The 22219-nt window shown below is 39.8% G+C and overlaps 1 protein-coding gene across 1 annotated transcript in view; it reads right to left on the minus strand.

Moving 5' to 3' along the window:
* LOC124290715 (mucin-2-like) overlaps nt 1–22219 on the minus strand; it is a 144494-nt gene that overhangs the window by 115938 nt on the left and 6337 nt on the right. Inside the window, exons 3-5 of the mRNA XM_046727519.1 lie at nt 8849–9719; nt 6855–8722; nt 6444–6632 (exon numbers count right to left, since the gene is read on the minus strand). Of these exons, the coding sequence (XP_046583475.1) occupies nt 6444–6632; nt 6855–8722; nt 8849–9719 (2928 nt within the window). The remainder of the gene's footprint in view (nt 1–6443; nt 6633–6854; nt 8723–8848; nt 9720–22219) is intronic.

Raw genomic sequence — 22219 nt, forward strand, 5'->3', positions numbered from 1 at the left:
GAAACCTTCAGGACATAGCATTTAGGATAAAAAAGATATTTTTATCTTCGATGTCAGTATTTGTGAACTCTTTCACGTGTCACATTTTTCATGTCCCTACGAGTCTATTTCTTCACTCTGTTGTTCCAATCCCCTATTTGTTATCTATATAGTATCAACGTGGCATATTGTGAGGGTCCTGCGAATTAATATACCCATGTACACTTTGAAATGTATACAAATAAGAAATAGGTAAATTGTTAAGAAACTGGCTTTTTTATTTCCTGAACAAAATACAACATGAAAAGAAATTGTTCGGTTCCTTCTATATGTTAACTCCAAAAACGTACTTCTTGTATCCGTGACCAGCCGCTTGTGATGATCAGATACGATTCCTAAATTTTCTGTGTGATGGTTACAAACAACACATGGCAAATATGTATAAAGCACCTGAATCTAACGGCATTTTGTTAAATAACTAACCATAATGGAAAGCATATGTACAGCATGTGCTTCACACAATAACTCAAACGTCATGGGTCGCATGTTTACGTACAACGAATGTGTCAAGCACACTGGGGTATACACATGCAAATTTCACAATTACAGCGTGTGCACTACATATTTCGTAACTGATTTAAACGACCACAAGACTAAACATTAACTTTCCTTAACATGACAAAACATAGACTAAGACTTACAGAAGATACACGGTGTCAAGTTATTGGCACAGTGATGTCCTATCGCAACATTGCTTCATTAACCACTCGGTTATTAGTACACATGTTAGGGAGCATGTGACCACCGTTGAAGAAAAGTATCGCTCAAAACCTGGAAGATCAATGGCCATGATGAAAAGGTCCTACCTTCGTCTGGCAAGATGCAATGCCATGATGATAAGGTCCTACATTCGTCTGACAAGATGGAATGCATGATGATAAGGTCCTACCTTCGTCTGGCAAGATGCAATGCCATGATGATAAGGTCCTACATTCGTCTGGCAAGATGCAATGCCATGATGATAAGGTCCTACCTTTGTCTGGCAAGATGCAATGCCATGATGATAAGGTCCTACCTTCGTCTGGCAAGATGCAATGCCATGATGATAAGGTCCAACCTTCGTCTGGCAAGATGCAGTGCATGATGATAAGGTCCTAGCTTCGTCTCACAAGATGCAATGCTATGATGATAAGGTCCTACATTCGTCTGACAAGATGCAATGCCATGATGATAAGGTCCTACCTTCGTCTGACAAGATGCAATGCCATGATGATAAGGTCCTACCTTCGTCTGGCAAGATGCAATGCCATGATGATAAGGTCCTACCTTCGTCTGGCAAGATGCAATGCCATGATGATAAGGTCCTACCTTCGTCTGGCAAGATGCAATGCCATGATGATAAGGTCCTACATTCTTCTGGCAAGATGCAATGCCATGATTCAATTCGTCCAAACAGACGTCCCTACCACACATACAGGCACAGGCAGGAAAGTCTTGCAACTTGGAGACATGGTTTGATTGTTATTCTAGCTATATGGCAGCGGTCTGTAAGTAATCGAGTTTGCACAAGACAGTCCAGTGATCAACATCATGAGCATCGGTCTACGCAATTGGGATACGATGTGTCAACTAATTCAGCGAGCCTGACCACCCAAGCCCGTTAGACGCCGCCTCCAACAAGCACATATTGCTGAAGATTCTAATTAAAATCCGGATCTTAACGGGTTTGAAGACATGGCGTAAGTTTTTTTAGTCTGATGAAAATCGCTATCTTTCACACATTACCGACGGCCGTCATATGGAGACGTAGGAAGTAGGAATATATCCAGGAAGTGATCCATGCAGCTTGACCCTTTGATGGAGGGCTCAGCAATGATGCGGGGCAATGATGTGTCACCCAAATCATTGTTTGGACGGCGACGGGTCCACACAACACAAATTTGGAAGAATCTGCTTGCATTTCTTTATGCCACGACTAACTGAAAATGAAAGATGACGATTCATTGGAATGCATGAAACCGGAACACCCAAGCGCAATGTTGCACATCAGTGTAACGTGCACAAGAACACCATCTGCCGCTTATGGAGACATTATCAACAAAACGCTGTCGTTGCCCGAAGTGACCGTCCAACTGTAACCACGCAACGATCGTTGGATTCGAACCACCCATCTGCACCAAAGATTCCAACCAGCCACACTGACAGCCCAAACAGTTCCTGGTGTCAACAAGATATCGCCAAGGTCTATTCGCCGTCGTCTGGCTGCACATCGGTTACGTGCTAGATGACGTTACCAATGTTTACGCTTGCAGTGTTGCAGACTGCACCTGCGGGGGAGAGCACGTAAGTTGAGACATGATCTATTCACTGACGAGTCCAGATTCCTCCTTCACGGCGCTGATGGCCGAACCCGAGTTTACCGGGGAAGCATTATGTTAGGAACTGTGTCCTTGAGGCCGACCGTTTTGGCGGTGGTGGAGTGATGCTTTGAGGTGGGATAACGAGTGCTGGACGTACACCTTTTCTGTTCATCGATGGAAATGTAACGAGTCTCATGTTCAGAGACGAAACTGTTAGTCCAGTAGTCATACCGTTTCTCCAGCAGAATGGTCCAGGAATTATCTTCCAGCAGGACAACGCCAGACCTCATGTCGCCAGGATGGTTCAGCAGTTCTTGGCGCAGCACAATGTTAACGTTCTTCACTGGCCCGCCAACTCCCCAGATCTGTCCCCCATCGAACACGTCTGGGACGAAATGGAGAGGAGATTGAAACGTTGGCCCAAATGCCCCCTTCAGGAACTCCGCCAGTTGCTTCCACAGATATGAAATGCCATTCCACAAGACTTCTTGCGACGTTTGATTGGCTCTATGAGGCGCAGGTGTCAAGCGTACATCAATACTCATGGTGGACATACACGTTATTGAATGTGTGAATTTCATTTTGACCGTTGTCTGACTGTGACCTCATAAGCATGTGTCCGCCAGAAAAGTTTAATATCTGTCATTTGCAATTCTACTGGGGAATGATTTTCTTGCAGTATTAAAGCATTCTCATTATGAAAATAGCAGTTGTTAATTCTCATATCTAACTATCTAATCTAAGTCAATCACACTTTTGCCTTTGAGTATATGTCAGTTTTTCAAACTTATCATATCAAAACCGTGAATGGTGTTTGATTAATGCTCATGTTTTTACATACTAACGGAAAAAGTATCTGTGCATAACACAGAATTGCATAAATACAATTGCAATATCATCTATCAAGTTTACCTGGAAGTAATATATGTCAGTGTGTCGGTTGTACGAGTAACGTAATGACCCTTTAAAATGACGATTAAACATTTCTGTTCATATATCCACATAGCATATATTGTATGTATGTATCATACAGAACCAGTAACCTTTTACAGGGAGGATAGAACACTTTCAAAATAATTTTATGCCATTCAAATTAAGCAGCCAGTAATATATACTATTAAAAGCGAAACCTGACACTAGAATTAAAGTTTGATAACAAAACCGGTACACAACATGATCATGACACCAGACTTGTCCAAACAGTATCTCTATGAAACCACCCAAATCATTCACACAGGCATGTGAGTGGTGTGCATGAAAGCAATCACACCATGGAATCATCTGCCACCCATGTTTCTCAGTGTTCTAAGAAGTTACAAAAGTTTCCGGGTGCGTTGAGATTCCTGGAGCGCATACTCTAATCTATAGTGAGTACTCACTTGTTTGATGGGGCCAAGGAACCCTGTGTTTAGTTCTTTTATAGACAGATAATTCCGATGTTTATTGTTCAATATTTCTATTTGTAAAGTTCTGTGTTCCTTTCTTTTCTATATATGCTTACGGAAAAAAGTAACTGTGCATAATATAAAAAATGCATAAAATATCGATGACGAGACGTTTTCAACATAATGGGAACACGAGCGATTTGCCTCGGACCGGCAGTCCACGCCTGACGTCACGTCAGCAAGACAACCACATTCTACTGAATCGATTCCAGATTTCTGGCTCACGTCCAATCAGTGCCAGGACTGTACGGAACCGACTGAGGGAACACAACATCCGGGCCCTACCTTCACGCTTCTGCAAGACAATCCCCGTTCATATGTCGCCCGTGTTGTGTCAGATTTCCCGAGACAGCAGAACATTCTGGTTCTCTCCTGGCCAGCTGTTTCTCAGGACCTGTCCCCTGTTGAGGACGCTTGGGATGAACTGAGCGATGTTTACGCCAAGCACAACCATTGACGTTAGCTGAATTGGGGCAAGCGTTGGTTCAGACATGGAACAATCGCTTAGTGTCGTCTATGCATCGTCGTTGTCAAGCCTGCATGAACGCCAATGGTGGACACACACGATACTTGAACTGACGTTTGACACCACATCTCTTCAACGACGTGTTACGATGCCGCTTAGTGTCAAATCATACAGATTTCAATATTACCCTGTCAAGGAAAACACCATGAATCATGTTATTATCTTTTGCATTTTAATAATAATAATGGATAGCATTTATATAGCGCTAATCTCCTAAAGGACTCTTTGTGCATATGTCTCACAAAAAGTGGACGGAAAAGTACACATTTAAGGAAAGCTTGTTTAAATACAAATGTTTTTAAACCGGTCTTGAATGAACTTTGAGAAAGGGAATTGCGGAGTTCATTTGGGAGGGCATTCCAAACTGAGGGCGCACTATATTTGAAATAGCGCGGTCCTGCTGACTTTATGTTGTTCTTTGGGATTTGTAACTGTTTCTCACCAGAAGAGCGGAGAGTTCGTGGAGCCTTGTAAGTAGAGAGCTCTCTGGGCAGGTATGGCGGTAGTGAACCATCAAAATGGCGAAACACAAGTGTTGCAATCTTGTATTTGCACCGGAGCGTAATAGGCAGCCAACGTAGATGCTGCAGCATTGTAGTCACATGACTTGTACTTCCGTCTCTTCATCAAAAGACGAGCTGCGCCGTGCTGTACTCGCTGGAGACGAGCGATCTCGTCAAGAGGGAGACCAAAGAAAACTGAATTGCAGTAGTCCAGCCTTGAAGTGATAAAGCAACTTACAAGACTGACTGCTGTGTCTTCACTGAGATATGGTCTAATAGAAGCAAGTCGGCGCATCTCGGGAAAGCACGGGACACACTGCCGATGTGGTTATGGACAGTTAGTGATTGATCTAAGTGCACCCCCAGATACTTCACACAGGTTTGAAGGGAATATAACTCTCTCCTATAACAGCTGACTCATCCTTGTTTTAGACGGTCATGTGCACAAACTGGCATTAGTTCTGTTTTGTCTGTGTTCAATTTCAGTTTATTACTGAGCATCCATTCCAAAACATCGTCAGTGCATGATTGAATGCCATGTTTGACAGCACCGAAATCCTGAGGAAGACCACTTTTTGACATTTCGGTGCCGTCTGCATATTTCTCGAATTCACAGTCTTGGGAACAGATGACCTCTTAGAGTGGTTGTACATATAGAGTAAACAACACTGGCCCCAGGACAGAGCCCTGTGGAACTCCATACGTGAAGGAACTGGGGTTGGACTGCACGGAATCAATTTCAACTCTCTGTCCACTGACATAAGATTTAAACCATGCTAAAACTGTACCTCGAATGCCATAATATGTTATTTCCATCCGTTTTAATAGAATTGAGTGGTCCAGCGTATCGAACTCCGTGCTCAGATCCAATAGAGACTTGCCTTTCTTCAGCCTTTAGTGGTAGGTTGTTGACAACACTAAGTACAGTTAAAAATGGCATAACATCAAATAATGCACAGTTACTTTATTCCAGTAGTGTACTTATTAATTGCATCACGTTTATTTGTTTCACACCAGTTTGTTTTCTGACTGATTTCCATTTAACTCATTGTTTCAACTTGAGAATCAACAGGTAATGTAAGGGTATTATTAGACTGCCAATGTTGACGATCTGTTGACTTAAACATATCATACAAAGTATGCAGGTATGACAGGACGAGGCACCGGACTCCCTCCCAGTTGTCGGCCTTGGAACAATTATCCAAACGTCTGTACATGATTCCTTATCGCCTCAGTTTGATAACCCAGAACCATCTTTTCATGTTGTTGATTAGTTTATATTCTGCTCGATGAACTTTCGCTTTCAGCAAGAGGACTCTCACAACTGTCAGCGGCATGAAGCAAAATTGATTATACTGACGAAAGAATAAGCCTTATCGATCATATGGTATGTCTAAATTTTTGGGAGAACAGAAAGGCAAGTAAAGGGAGAATTCAGAGAGTATTCAGTGTTTGAACAATGAATCTAAGGAGGCAAATGAAAATGGGAAAGACGTCTTAGAGAAAAAGAAAGATCTGGTAAATGATGTTAATAATTAACAAACGAGATTGATGGAAAGACGGACAAATCCATTTCCATACCCCGCCTACCTCTCTGATCAAGATCATGATGTATTAACTGAAAACTTACTTGAAGACATGTCGTATCCAGGATCACATTCTGGGTTACAGGAAGGATTAGGAATACAGCCATGGTTCCATGTGAAGGTCGCTTTGTTCGGGCAGCACTTCATTACCGGTTTCTCATTTTCACATTGCCAGTAAGCACGACAGTTGTACTCGTATGGAAACGACGTGCCTGAAGCGTTTGTACATCGTTCTGAAAACGTATCATATGAACTGATTTAGTAACGCACAAATTGTGTCCATATGGCAAATATTGACATCAATATTTTCAGCAAAGCATAAATTCCTAATATGCCGGATTTTATATTTTCCCCAAAAGTACATCTGTGCGGGTTATTAGAATTTAAAGGAAGTCATCGGAGTAGGATTACGAAATGGAGCACATTGGACCAAACTGGAAACTTTGAAATTATACCTGTAATATTCAGCAATGCTTCCTCGGTAGTATCATGCTTTAAAGTTGTAGAAATTGAGTCATCAGTTGTGGTGTCCATGTTTGGAGACGCCTTATGATGAACCCGGGTCGTCGCTTTCTTAGGCATCATCGGAGAAGTGTGGACGAAGGGTGTTGGTATTGCAGTTAAAGTCGTTGACGGAATTGTGGATATTGGACGTATACTTGCAGGTGTTGCAGTGGTTAAATGGACTGACGGAGCGTGTGTCCATAGTGTTGTTGGATTCGTTACTGTCAACGATGCTGTTGTGGACGTAGATACGGTATTTGTAGTTGCTGATGGGTTTGTTGGTAATGTGGTCGATGGAAGTATCGTAGTAGTAGATGATGTCATAGTCGTTGTACGACGAGATCGGGTTGTGTTTGCCAAGGTTATTATGAATGGAGAATGAGTTTCCTGTATGGCTGTGGATGGCAGGGTTACTGGAATGGTTGTAGTTGGGCTTGTCGGTACCGCAGTAGGAGATGATGTTGATGTAATTGTTGATACATGTGGAGGTAAGTGTGTGCTTGATTGGGTTGTAACAGTTGTAGAAGGGGTGAAAGTAGTTGTAGATGGAGATGTATTAGTAGTTTGAGTTGTGGATAAGGTTGTGGGAGATGTCGTTGTAGATTTTGATATGTCTGTAAGTAAGTGTGTGCTTGATTGGGTTGCAACAGTTGTAGAAGGGGTGAAAGTAGTTGTAGATGTATAAGTAGTTTGAGTTGTGGATAAGGTTGTGGGAGATGTCGTTGTAGATTTTGATATGTCTGTAAGTAAGTGTGTGCTTGATCGGGTTGTAACAGTTGTAGAAGGGGTGAAAGTAGTTGTAGATGTATAAGTAGTTTGAGTTGTGGATAAGGTTGTGGGAGATGTCGTTGTAGATTTTGATATGTCTGTAAGTAAGTGTGTGCTTGATTGGGTTGTAACAGTTGTAGAAGGGGTGAAAGTAGTTGTAGATGTATAAGTAGTTTGAGTTGTGGATAAGGTTGTGGGAGATGTCGTTGTAGATTTTGATATGTCTGTAAGTAAGTGTGTGCTTGATCGGGTTGTAACATTTGTAGAAGGGGTGAAAGTAGTTGTAGATGTATAAGTAGTTTGAGTTGTGGATAAGGTTGTGGGAGATGTCGTTGTAGATTTTGATATGTCTGTAAGTAAGAGTGTGCTTGATTGGGTTGTAACAGTTGTAGAAGGGGTGAAAGTAGTTGTAGATGTATAAGTAGTTTGAGTTGTGGATAAGGTTGTGGGAGATGTCGTTGTAGATTTTGATATGTCTGTAAGTAAGTGTGTGCTTGATCGGGTTGTAACATTTGTAGAAGGGGTGAAAGTAGTTGTAGATGTATAAGTAGTTTGAGTTGTGGATAAGGTTGTGGGAGATGTCGTTGTAGATTTTGATATGTCTGTAAGTAAGTGTGTGCTTGATTGGGTTGTAACAGTTGTAGAAGGGGTGAAAGTAGTTGTAGATGTATAAGTAGTTTGAGTTGTGGATAAGGTTGTGGGAGATGTCGTTGTAGATTTTGATATGTCTGTAAGTAAGTGTGTGCTTGATCGGGTTGTAACATTTGTAGAAGGGGTGAAAGTAGTTGTAGATGTATAAGTAGTTTGAGTTGTGGATAAGGTTGTGGGAGATGTCGTTGTAGATTTTGATATGTCTGTAAGTAAGTGTGTGCTTGATTGGGTTGTAACAGTTGTAGAAGGGGTGAAAGTAGTTGTAAATGGAGATGTATAAGTAGTTTGAGTTGTGGATAAGGTTGTGGGAGATGTCGTTGTAGATTTTGATATGTCTGTAAGTAAGTGTGTGCTTGATTGGGTTGTAACAGTTGTAGAAGGGGTGAATGTAGTTGTAGATGTATTAGTAGTTTGAGTTGTGGATAAGGTTGTGGGAGATGTCGTTGTAGATTTTGATATGTCTGTAAGTAAGTGTGTGCTTGATTGGGTTGTAACATTTGTAGAAGGGGTGAAAGTAGTTGTAGATGTATAAGTAGTTTGAGTTGTGGATAAGGTTGTGGGAGATGTCGTTGTTGTATTTGGTATTTTAGTTGTAATGACAGATACGGGTGCAGGGGGTATTGTTTTCGATCGCCTTATTGTCGTAGATGAAGTGTTTGTAGCTATAAGTGAAGTAGTATCGGTAGGGGGAATTGTAGATAACAGAATGGTTGATGGCCTTATTGTCGACTGATGGGTGGAAGGAAATGTAATATTAGATCGGGTGGGAGTAATCTCAAGACTAAGAGAAGTAAATGCCACAGATGGAGTTGTTGTTGCAAACCTGGCAAATGTAGATGACTTGGCGTGAGAAATAGAACTTAGGTCTGTGATAGTTTCGTGTGTGACAGAACTTTTGGCTTTTACTGTGGTTGTATCGTTGGGTATGTCAGCAATAACCAAATCAGTGCCTGAAGCTGTGGTGTGTTCTGTTGAAGTGATCCTTGTCGACATGTCTTGGACGTTCGTGGATTCAGTTCCCTTTTCCTTCTTACTTGTAGTTTCAACTCTAGACGTCAAATCAGTTTTAGCAGATTGAGTGGTTTGCTGGTCTGTCAATTTTACGACACCAGATACAACTGTATTCAGTGATTGGACTTCTCCATCTTGATTTCCACCGCCAAGCAAACTAAGAACATTGTAGGTATTGGCTGTGTTCGTCATTCCTTCAGAATTTACAACATTATCAGTATTATCAGCAAGGTTCAATATCATGTTTACTTGAGAATTCCTGTTCGCCACATGTTCAGAATTTGAATCCCCTGGAAGGCTAATTACCTGGTTGCTCAATGTATCATAGCCACCGCCACCGCCACCGTTAGCCTGCCACAAGTAAGACGCTTTGTCAACTGGTGTTCCTGTTAAGAAAGTTGTATATTATTATATCCACAACATAACGTGATAATTCACATTATATCGTGTGGTGAATAAATAAAACAGGGATCGCATAATAACAGCATGGTCACCAACATGTTGTGTTAAGATTGATGTCTGCGATCATAATATTTCTTATGGTTTCTCACAACACAAAACAAATATCGAAATAGATTTTTAGCAACCTATTAATTTCATTTAAACAAGACATATAGAATGATTTGAGATGCTGCTCCAGGTGGAGGTTAGAAGTGTGAAAATGTCATTAATTGCAAAACCTTTTGGCCTGGGAACAAATATGTTCAACACAACAGCATGTTAACTATTTAGTATGTTTATGAAGGAGGTGGGGTGTCTTCAATAGTCAAAATAGTTATCAATAATTATCAAAATAATTATTAAAATATGAATAAATGAACTCTATACACACAAAGACATAAACTGTTTTACACCATGGTGACTTAAAGGGTCAGCGTAAGCAGTTATGGTCGATTTCAATAATAGTCTGACTTTAAGATAGATGGAAAATGGCTTAATACCTGCCCCCGAACATATACATATGTAAATACTATTGATATATTTTACATTATACGTTCAAATGTGTATGCAAGCCGAAATCTTTACCTTAAATAATTAGGTGTGAAAACAACAAACAACAAAGAAAATCTTAAACAATTAACAATTGTATTTTACAATTAACTAAGTTCAATACAAATTATTGCAAAGGAAATACAGTAGCGGTCCAAAATAGAGTGGCCGTACAAATTCGATGCTAGTACAAATATTGTATAGTAGGTACAGTAAATAATAATATATATTATGCATGACAACCCTGAGAAAGAAAGGTAACTACAACAATTTGACTGTCACTTTAATTCAGTGTCAATCTGGACGTAATGCATGATTTCACTGCATTTCTTTATGAAATGAATTCAAAGATATATTCTGAGGGGAAAAATAAGGGATCACATGAAAGCACAAGTGTTCCCTTATTTTTTTCAGGTTTCTTCACAGGCTTTGTATCGCATGGCTTGTGAAGTAACCTGGAAAAAAATAAGGGAACACTTGTGCTTTCATCTGATCCCTTATTTTTTCCCTCAGTATATGACTGTTTAATTCCAGTTATTAACATTTTGGCATATGATTGGGATTTTAACTAACATTGATACCTATTTATCCGTCCTTCCCTTAGAACTGTTTGTTACTCAAAGCTGCGCTCAGCAATCTATCTACCAGCTTTATGACGGCGGTCTGTAAATAACTGAGTCTGGGTCAGGCAATCTGGTGTTTTATATAGCGAGTAACGATCCACGCCGTCGATGCGGGGTGACGCGCTATTGGCAAGTCTGACTACCTGATCAGATTCTTAGCCTCTCACGACCAGTTTAGTTTGCTATTATATCCCCAAAAATCCCCAAGGGGAGGCGTTAAAAATAGTCTTCACATGACCAACCCATTGAACATTTTCTTACGGTGTAGAAATTACTGAGATAAAAGTCTTGCGAGTACCCTTTAAACCAAGACAATATAACACATACAAGTCTATAATATTCCATAATTTATTACCAACGTGGTCAACGTATGGGTAGTTGCATACTAATCGTGTAGGTCACACGAGTGTCGTATCGCGTTGACCTGTGTCGTAACGACTTGACCTGCGATTCTAACGATTTGATTGGATAACCGATGACCTCTCAATTAGGTCACGTTGTGACGGAACTACTTTTTCATTTATAACAAACACGTGAATTCATTCATTCTATAACTAAATGCATTGTGGGAATGTAAACATTGCGAACGTTGCCGCATCGCTGTTTAATTGTGAGTCGAACTGAGACATTATATGCGTCGAAAAACATAAACGCAAAGTTTCCACCAGTGATGTTAGCCGAGTGAAGCAACTGCAAACTAAGGAACGGGGTGCTACGGAGTAGTTTAATGTATGAGGCTGTACGAGGCGATGACAACTGACATGCATCCTGACGTCGGTCACCATGGGGACTACAAAAAGTGTACTACAGAACAACATTCTTCCGCAACCTCTTTATGAAACCGGTTTCGGTTTGAAACCATAACAATAACAAAAATACGCTATTTTGTCAATTTAAAGCATGTAAGACGTGGGTAATAAATAAAATACCACACTCGGTCTCATAACATACGAATTGTACGTATACTCGTTTCGTATAATTCGTATGTTATGAGACCTGGTGTAGTATTCTCTATATACTGAATAAACAATAAACAAGGTTACAATGAATGACAGTACAGATTTCCAACACAATAAATATGACATTAATGTAATAATTGACAAAAACACATCCTCATAACAGCATTAGCAAACAAAGATTTTCTCAATAATTTCTGGGAAAACTGTATTTACGAACATACCAGATGCCGAACACGTGCCCACCGTTGGCCACTGGGAAACCACACTAACAGTTCTTCTGACCAGAACACTGTTAACACTAAATTCGACAGATGATAGCATACTGAGGCAAACAGAATAACCTAACAGTGTGCACTGGCAATAAAGTTATTACTACACATACCATTTATCTCAAAACATTTCTAACAAACTGAAGCGAGCAAAAGTGAGTTAAATACGTTTTTAAAAAACAAAACAGGTTGAAAGATAACATGTAACTCAAGTACAGTAACCTGTTCCTTACACATCATACGTAACCACCTGAGGGGGGATAGATTAAACTTTCATATTTTTCTCATCGTAGTGGCGCAAAAATACACAACACAACGATTATAAATGAGTGACGTCATTCGGCTCCCTGATCACAACTCCTCCCCAGGGTGACCCTCCTCCACAACAACGTCTCTGCCATAGTTATCAAGGCGATAATTATGATGCCATAGGATAAAATCAAAGAAAATTAATTAAACATTCTAAAACGACGATGTTGCAGCGTTGGTGTAGATTATGTTCCGTCTTGCAAACGGAAACTAATTGAGATGTCATTGTTTTCGTGTGAGACAGTGCGAGTGTCTCCCATTGAGTTTTATTATAGTTTGCGGAAGGTTGTTTGGATATTTTGGCACATCTGCACCTGTGAGCAGTTCAAAAGAATATTTCATCAAGTGAATTGTGTACCATTCCTGTATATGATGAGGCAAATTCAAAATCGCTTTGCATTCATGAGCTCCATGCACGTTTCATGTTGTACATTGTTGCACGCAGTGTGTGATTCTGACATGAAATACCTGTATACGATACAATCGGTTTACGATAAAGGTGTTCTACATGGGTAACAAGTCTGCGTTCGATTGTGCACGAGTAATGTATCAAGGAAGTTGAATCAGGAAAGTAGTCGGGAGTTTAGATCATCACGGTGTAGTAGCAAGTCACGGACCTGGATATCGATCTCACACATATAGTTGATACCAGTTTTCTGATATGGGTATTTCACCAACAGCTGCTGTGTAAGAACTATATTTATTCATATGGTAGGTACGATCATTGCTTCAATCATTAGTACGTGTCAGGAACTCAGTTCTAAGAAAATGAACATATTGGCACTGCAACATATTGATAATTTTCCGGACAGAGTGATGAAGTTAAGATGTTAGTATCATTTACAGAGATAACTAAAGTTGTCACACAAAACAAGTTATGATATTCGTCGCATAGGTCTGAAATATTACAAAGATTATATTATTTTTCACAACAGCTAATTTGTTTCAGTTTCCAGTTTCATTCGGTTCTGAAATGTAACAGGATAATTTTACTCGGACGTAACTGTAAAGGAATCTTTGTATATTTCAAACATTCATTTCATTACACTTTTCTATTTTAAACATATTTGCTACTCTTTATAATTCTATACTCAGCAGTAAAAAAAACGTCAGTACGAATTCAAAATTAGATAGGCACTGTAATCAAATCATTTCAGAAATTGACATAATAACCGGATCAAAAACATTTATTTTGTGTACAATTTTTTTGACAGAATTTCAAGACATTACGTGAACGTTTGCAGTCCATTCAGACCCTTGACTTCAGTATCTAATGTGACCACCTAGAGCGACAATAACTGCAGCACAGCGTCTATACATGGAGTGCACCAATCGATTGATTAAGGCCATTGACACCTGGAACCACACTCTGAGATTGGCTTGGTGCAATAAATCGGCTGTGTTCGGCCTTGGTATGACATTATTCAGTCTCCTCTGAATTTCATCGCAAAGATGTTCAATTGGGTTTAAATCAGGACTACGGGCTGACTACTGCATAATGTTGACACCGTTCTGCTGTAGGAAGTCCCGCGTAGCTCTGGCAGTATGGGCCCGGGCGTTATCATGCGGGGAAATGTGGTATATTCGTCGTCGCCATATTCTTGTTCTGCCATCTGCAGTTGATACGCAGTACCGACTCTCATCTGTGAACAGAACAGTTCTCCATTGCCTGTATCGCCAGTTTTGGTGTTGTAGGGCAAACTGTAGAGGTTCACGCCGATGACGAGGGGTGGGGATAGGTCCACGGTAAGGTCTACGGCAATGAAGATTCCCGCTGTTAAGACGTCGGCGTACTGTGTATTAGTACTGATTGGTCTTCCGTGTGTTCCCACGTGGCGTGCTGTTTTGGATGCCTGCATGAAGGGATTCTGTACATGCTGTCGCACAACATGGCGGTCTTGTCCTGTGATCAGCCTTGGTCTGCCAGTACGGGGGCGATCATTTGTGGTGTTGGTGGCCCGGAAACGTAGCCGCAGCCTGTAGATGGTCCGAACGTCGACCTGGAAGTGATTGGCAACAAGTTGTACAGTGTGGCCAGCTTCAAGTCTTCCTAGCGCCTGGTTCCTCTCAGCTGTCGTGAGTGGCGGCATCCTGCTGACGTTGTATTGTGAATGTTTCAACAAGGTTTCGGGGTGCTTTTTATAGAGCTGGTCCTTGTGAACAGCACGTGCAGCATGAGTTGCATGAAAAACATGGAGAACACCGTACCATCTCCGTGATCAGATTGCGGTTTTGAAACCATTTCCTGGGTTCCATTCTGAGTTTCGGAAGGAATATCTTTGCTCGGTTAAAGTTGGAGATATTGTCAAAAATATACAATCAAAACATTAAATGGGTTTACAGTTATCCGTTTCTACGAAGGAAAATTCCAAACTGACGTTATTTTTGCTGCTTAGTATATTTCAGAGTTCGATCGCTGCTACTCTACAAACATTGTTCGAGGTCGTTCAGCTATATTCCAAATAAAACGAGGAATACGTTTTCACCTTGACCTTTACCTTACTGTACTGGAATATTGACCATTAGTTGTGTTTCTCGAGACATGAGGTGTTACGATTGATACAGATTGTGTGACATTTAGTATATTTGCACAATGACTGAAAATATCCTTACAAATGTCCATTCATTTGTGCATACTTTATTGAAAGCTATTTGAAAGTTATTAAAGGACATCATAATTTTCTTGCCGTTCTATGAAAATTAAAGTTCTAAAGTTGACTATCCGCTTCAAAATCAAATCGAGCTCGTGCTTCTGACGGTAGGTTATAGGAATTCAGAAACGGAATCAGTGGGTTACAGAGGTAATAAGCTTATGGACGTCTGTACTGTTTTCAGTTGGTTGCCATACCTGTGAGTCAGCTTTACCCACATATTAAAGAGTGAATAGCAAATAGCAAATGCAACAGTATGAGCATCATGAAGATAGTATGTTTTATAGTCATTAATGAAATATATCACCAGTTGCTTAGTAGTTCTTCAAATCCATAACGGCGTAATAAATTATTTTGTTGTGGTTGTTTGCTAAGCTAAGTGCCATCATGTATTCATCTCTGATACATCAATTTCTAAACAAAGGGCTTCGTTAATAGTTTCCTCCTGGTTGAGCTGTTTGAAATAGTCACATAAAAGTTGTAATGGTAATAGCTTTTCATCTAAATCGTGTCCTTTTAACAAAGATCCCGAATAACTTGGTGTCTGTATATTTAAATATTTTAACGTTGTCCTGTATTTATTGCTATTTTTGACAAAAATGATAGAAACAGTTTCCGGTGCTGCGCTTGCATTGTGTCGATGTATTATATGTTCATTAGTTATATTTGTGCTGAAGACATGGCATGGTGTAGGTATTGCACACTGACGCCCCTGATATGGCTTGTGCTGATGTCTTACAGGTGCATGTGGAGTAATTCAGCTGAGCAAAGAAACAGTGTATTATTCCTTTAAGGGCATTTTTGACAGCAGATCGATATTATCTATAGTGGGGTCCCGTAACAAATCACAAAAACATGGTTACCTACGGGAGACAGATTGTTCCCTAAGTGTTCTATTCCTTTCTCTCAGAAGTCCTCGGTGCCGTTCCACTAACCGATCTTATCTAAGATCAATCTTAGCAAGTTACACCAATTTTACTATCCTCTTAGCTACAAGTTACACCCGTTCCACTAACCGATCTTAGGCCGATTGTAGCCGGTCCCGATCTTACGATCCGATCCAAGCTTAGATCGAGACTCTTTCGTGAGAGAAATAGAGAAATGCGAGGAAGTAGTTTTGGAACCAAGTGTAAACGTGGAGAAAAAAAACCGAGCACAATATTAGGGTAGTGAGCACCTTGGTTTCAGGGGCAAGTGCGTGTGAACGCCTCTACCTCGCCACAAGCACATCATCTGATAACGTATCTAGAATCTAGTTTAGTCAGTGGTCTTGAAAAACACGCGGCCTGCCTTAAAATTTAGAATCCCCAACCAAATAAGCGCACGTGAAATCAAACATATTTGTATTTTTTTGTTGCAGAACATTGTTCACTTCACGACCCGTCCCTATTCTTAACCATGACGTTGCAATATTGTTGTACAAATGTATTACACGGACTCCCTAGGCTGTGTTTCCATGACGACAGTGGTCAAAGACAAGACAAGACAAGATTTTTGGTTTCTCTACGATTGATTAGGTCAAAGACCAATACAATATAACGCCATAAGATTGGGATTGAATATTCGCCCTTCTATAAGTGCACATGGCGAGGTAAGATGTATATAAAGACCAGCAATCATATTGTTATTAAGTACATTATATTGTTATTAACATTATAGCCCAAGAGTGAGGATATGTGTGAACGATTTACAAAAATTCAACTTTGTTTCTTTCATTTAAGATATAATAAATACACTTTGCAGCTTTCAGAACTTCAAAACTGTTTTCACATTTTAACAATTTGATAAACTTAAACATACTTATATTTTCCAATAAAGTATTACTTAAATGCTGTTTACGTATTTCTCGATATTTTGGACAAATCAAGAGTACGTGGTACTCATCTTCTATTTCGTTAGTACAAAAGGGACATAATCTATCAGCAAGTGGGATTTTAGGCACACTCCATCTTCCTTTTTCAATCATAAGCATATGTGAACTGAGTCGGAAACGTGTAAACGCAATTCGGTACTTCCTAACATCAATATTAGTTAAATATTTCTCGATGCACAGAGTTTCCTTAATATGAAGATACAATCTAGTTTCACTCAGAGTTGATAATTGATGTTTCCACATTTGAGAATAAATATCCTTAACCCTTTGTGTAAATTCTCTCACAAAATCACAACTTTCAGGAACATATTGGGCAACCCAAATATAGCCAAAACCAAACCTGAAGAGCGTATCTCTCAATAAACTTGCCCAATTTTCAACATCAGGGTTCTCATTTGAACTATTCAATAATGAATTATATATCAAAACTATATATCTATCTGGTTTACTTCTCAAAATCTTAAGCCAATATTTGATAATCCTGACAAGACGAATAACTTTCAAAGGGAATGTACCCAATTCTCCATATAAGAAAGTTGATGGAGTTGACATTTTGACATATAATATGTGTTTCATAAATTTCAAGTGTACCCTTTCGATAGCATTAGCTTCCATAAAGCCCCAAACTTTGCAACCATATGAAAGAATCGGAGAAACAACTGATTGGAATAACTGATACTGAATATCTGGAGTAATGTACGCATTATCATTGAATATATTGTACAATGAACCAAGTGCCTTCAAACCTTGTTCTGATAGGATTTTCTGAGCTTGTGAAAAACTGCCACCTGTTGAAAATACTAAACCAAGATATTTAAAATTATTGATTACCTCAAGAGGTGAACCATTATAGGACCATTTTTCAGCCTTGCCTTGTATACCCCCTTTACGAAAAATAACAACCTTAGTTTTTTCGGTCTTTATGGTCAAGACCCATTTCGTGCAATAAGTAAACATCATATCCAAACCGTCTTGTAAACCTTTAACACTATTGCTAAAGAGCACCATATAATCCGCAAATATCAACAGAAGTAAACGTACATGAGAAATAACAACTCCCAAGTCATAAATAGAAGAAAGTTCTTCTACTATATCATTAATAAATAATGAAAACAAAATCGGCGACAGATTTTCTCCTTGCCTGACACCAATAGACGACATGAAAGAGTTTGAATGAATATTACTGGACAGCCTAACACAAGACTTAACCTCCTCATACATACTTCGAACTAAAGTTAGAAGTTTTGAACTTATCCCAAGCTTATATAATTTACACCAAAGTGCATGTCTATTTACATAGTCAAATGCTTTTCGATAGTCAATGAATGCACAGTATAATTTAACTTTATTTTTAATTGCAATATTAATTAATCCATGTAGAACAAATATACAGTCAACAGTGCTGTAATTTTCTCGGAAACCGGCCTGTTCTTCAATAATTACATTATATTTTTCACACCAAGAAGAAATCCTCAAGTTCAAAATACGAGTAAATAACTTGCTGAAACATGACAGTAATGTGACGCCTCTATAATTATCCGGTATTACCTTGCTACCCTTCTTGTGTATAGGAACGATAACTCCTTCAGTCCATCCTGATGGGAAATACCCTGTTCTAAAAATAGTATTGAACAATTTCGTCATTATGGGAATCAATATTGATGAGCCATGAACCAAAAACTCATTGATAATACCGTCATAACCAGCTGACGTACCCAACTACAACACTTTAACAGCAGTGGAGACCTCGTTTTCACTAATATCGACATCTAATTCCTCTATCTATCCGTTTCAGGGAGTATCTCAGGATTAAACAAATTCTTAAAATGGTCCTCAAAATTACAATTGCTAATACTACTTGACTTTTTGTTATGACCTTTAACTTTCTTCCAAAATTGTTTAATATTTGTTTTACTCAGAAGCGACAGATCAGCTGCCGCCTTCTTCTTATAAGATTTAACCTTGTTTCTACAACATCTCCGATAAACAGACCGGCAGTGTACCATATCAACCCTGTCAATATCACTCCCAGATTTTGTAAATCTGCCTCCGACTCCTTGAACTTTGCCCTCAAAGACCGACACTCATCATCAAACCAATACTTGTCACACGTGCAGCTGGCTTAGCCATGCGATCACTGCCGGCACGTAACATAACCTCAGTGATTGACGCAACACAGTTGTCAATATCAACCTTGTCAATATTTACTTTATCTAGAATGTTTCCTAGGCTCTGTAAGACACATTTTGTATGATCATCCTTGAGATAATTGTGGTAGTCATCACATTTACTGTCCCTCCATTTATATCGATCTCTAGATTCGCCTGTAGGTTTACATTCTTGGTAATGACTGTCAAGTTTTAACTTTACATGGAGACAGCGATGATCTGAATGTTCTGATAACTGTCCAATTTTAAAATAACTAATCAAAGGAAACATATCAATTGTTGACAAAAAATAATCATAGTACTTTCACCCTGGCACCCACAAAACGTGAAATTACCCACATCACGATCACAACTCACTCGACCATTTACAATTCTTAACTGAAATGTTTTACAGAAATCCAAGAGCCTATTTCCATTTTCATTAACCGTTTTATCCTTAGATACACGTTTCATTGTAAATCCGTTATGGTCCATGAATGACATCTCAGATTGTATGTCATCAACCACATAGTCTTCAGGGAGTGCAATATGGTCCATATGGTCCATTTTCTAGTTTGATATAGTCAGATTTTTCACCTGTACGGGAGTTGAGATCACCCATGATTGTCATGTCACCGCACTGTCGATATTCCGCAACATGTTGAAATAAGAATTCAAAAGTATCTAACCCTTGATAAACATTTCTCCTGCTAGAGTTCGATGGGGTTATATAAACAAAAAAACAAATACAGATCTTTTTCCAAATTAAATGTCATCTTATGAAAACGAAAAATCATAATGTCCTCACAATCACTGTGAACTTGTGTGACACCATGTGCTACACGGTTGTGGAAGTACGCCACCATTCCTCCAGAGTCCCTCTTCGCTCCTCTTCTCCTCTGTCTGTGCTTACTGTACACTTCGTACTCGTCAATATCAACATTACTGTTCTTGTTAGTCCAGGTTTCTGAGAGCAAGATAATGTCATGCTCTGTAATGTCTCTCACACAATGTGAAACATCAAGTTTACTCACCAAGTTGCCATTCACATTCCAGGATATAAACGACGCATCCCGTGTTACACCCTTGGGCGTTCTGTCCTAGCAACTCCCTATGTCCTCCTGCTCCTCGAAAACCTGGATCTCTCGAACCACTTTTCCACCCACGAACAGCTTTGCTGGATACAATATTGTTGCCTTTTTGTTGTTTTTCTTCGCTTGTTTAAGTTCATCTTTCAGCTTGTCTCTTGCTGCTCTAATTTCCTTAGGGAAATCTTCACTGACACCACTCTGTTTACCTTTCAGATTTCTCCCCTGTCTTTTGACGAACTCCTTGTCTTTAACACTTTCAAATTTCACCACTATGGGCTTCGCTTTCCCGGCTGTGTTCGCTTTTCCAAGCCTGTGTGCCCTCTCTATCCTTATTTTTGAGACTTCGTCTGCAGATATCCCCATTTCTCTGGTCATGAAGGATTTAACCAGCGTTTCACAGACCTCCGTGGTGCTTGCCGTTCCCTGTTTGGGAGAGGTAGCAGCAGGTTTCAGGTTGTTCCTCCTGCTTCTTGTCTCTTGTTCCAAACCCCTCCTTTCCTGCTCTTTAATTTTCTTCAGATATTTTTATAGTGTACCCTGATTTTGTCTACAGTCTTATTTGTTGCTATCAGATCTGCTTTCAATTTACAAATTACCTCGACTTCATCCTGAATTTTAGCAACTTTCTTTGAAGTGGATTCAATATTCTGTTGCATGTTTTGCAAAAGTTCATCATGGTTGTCCAGCCGTTTTTCAATGGCAGCTACACATGTATTTGTTTTGATCACTGTATCGTTTAATTCACCTAGCGTGCTGTTCACCTTTGCTAGAGTCTCACTCTACCGCATGGCCACGAAGTCCTCGTGCAACACGCCGCCATCTTCATCGACTCCTGGTGTCGAGCCCTCTCGTTTTCGTTTTCGCTCCTGTTCTTCTTTAAGTTCCTTTTCTGCTTGTGTCGTGTTGTCCACGGCACCCTGATCCTTCTATAAGCTGCACGTATATAGTGGTGTGCATCCTTTTCACGCATCCTTGGCGCAATGAATATCAGAGTTGAAGTGAATTCACCTAGACTAGTTTCTTCACAGGTTGTAGCTTTCTATTCTTCCATATTTCATTATTATTTCTTCTGACGCTTATTTATCCCCCGCCGTGTCATTGCTTGAATATTGTTAAATGCGGCTAAAAACCAAACGCACTCACTTACTCACTCTTATTTTGATAGCTTTTGACCGTAATTGTTGACATGTATCTTGTGAGTTTCCGCTGAGAGGAATTCTAATGCACGACAGAAGTTGGTATTCAGTTACGTCTATCAACATATCATCCGATATTTGTCAAAATTTGTCGTTTCCAGTTTTACTGCATTACTCATCTGAAGAAGGATTGAGAAGAAACGTCGTGTTCATTTTACAGAAGTTTGACATCCATAACTCCCACCCCATTTCTTTAAAGCACCCGTGAAGATCCGGGTTAGAATTGATCTTTAGTAACCAATGCCTGTCGTAAGAGGCGACTAACGGGATCGGGGGTGAGGCTTGCTAACTTGTTTGACACATGCCAGTTGCGTAGATCGATGCTCATGCTACTGATCACTGGGTTCTCTGGTCCAGACTCGATTATTTACAGACCGTCGCCATACAGATGAAATATTGCTGAGTGCGGGTTAGAACTGAACACACTCACTCACTAAAACAGTTGATGATAAATGCGACGCTGAGATGGTCTGAATTTATACTGGGATATTTATATAGCGCACATATCCGCGCAACATGCTCGAGGCACTGGAATGTTCCCTTTATCAAGGGATGTCTTTTTTCTGGCATTCTTTTTAACTACCTCAATTACGTGGGGAGTATTCAATTCATGCAGTCTGTTAGGCGCAGCGAGTTATCACACAGCCTCATCCTCACAAGGTACCAATGGACCATAAGGCCGTATATTACCGAATAAAGTGTCTGTCTGTCTGTAATTTGCACCTGGGTGGACTGGGACACATAGTCACAGTATTTTGTCCATTGTTACTGCACGTTT

Source organism: Haliotis rubra, unplaced genomic scaffold, assembly GCF_003918875.1.
Source record: "Haliotis rubra isolate DU_JTF1 unplaced genomic scaffold, ASM391887v1 Scf471, whole genome shotgun sequence".
NCBI lineage: Eukaryota > Metazoa > Mollusca > Gastropoda > Lepetellida > Haliotidae > Haliotis > Haliotis rubra.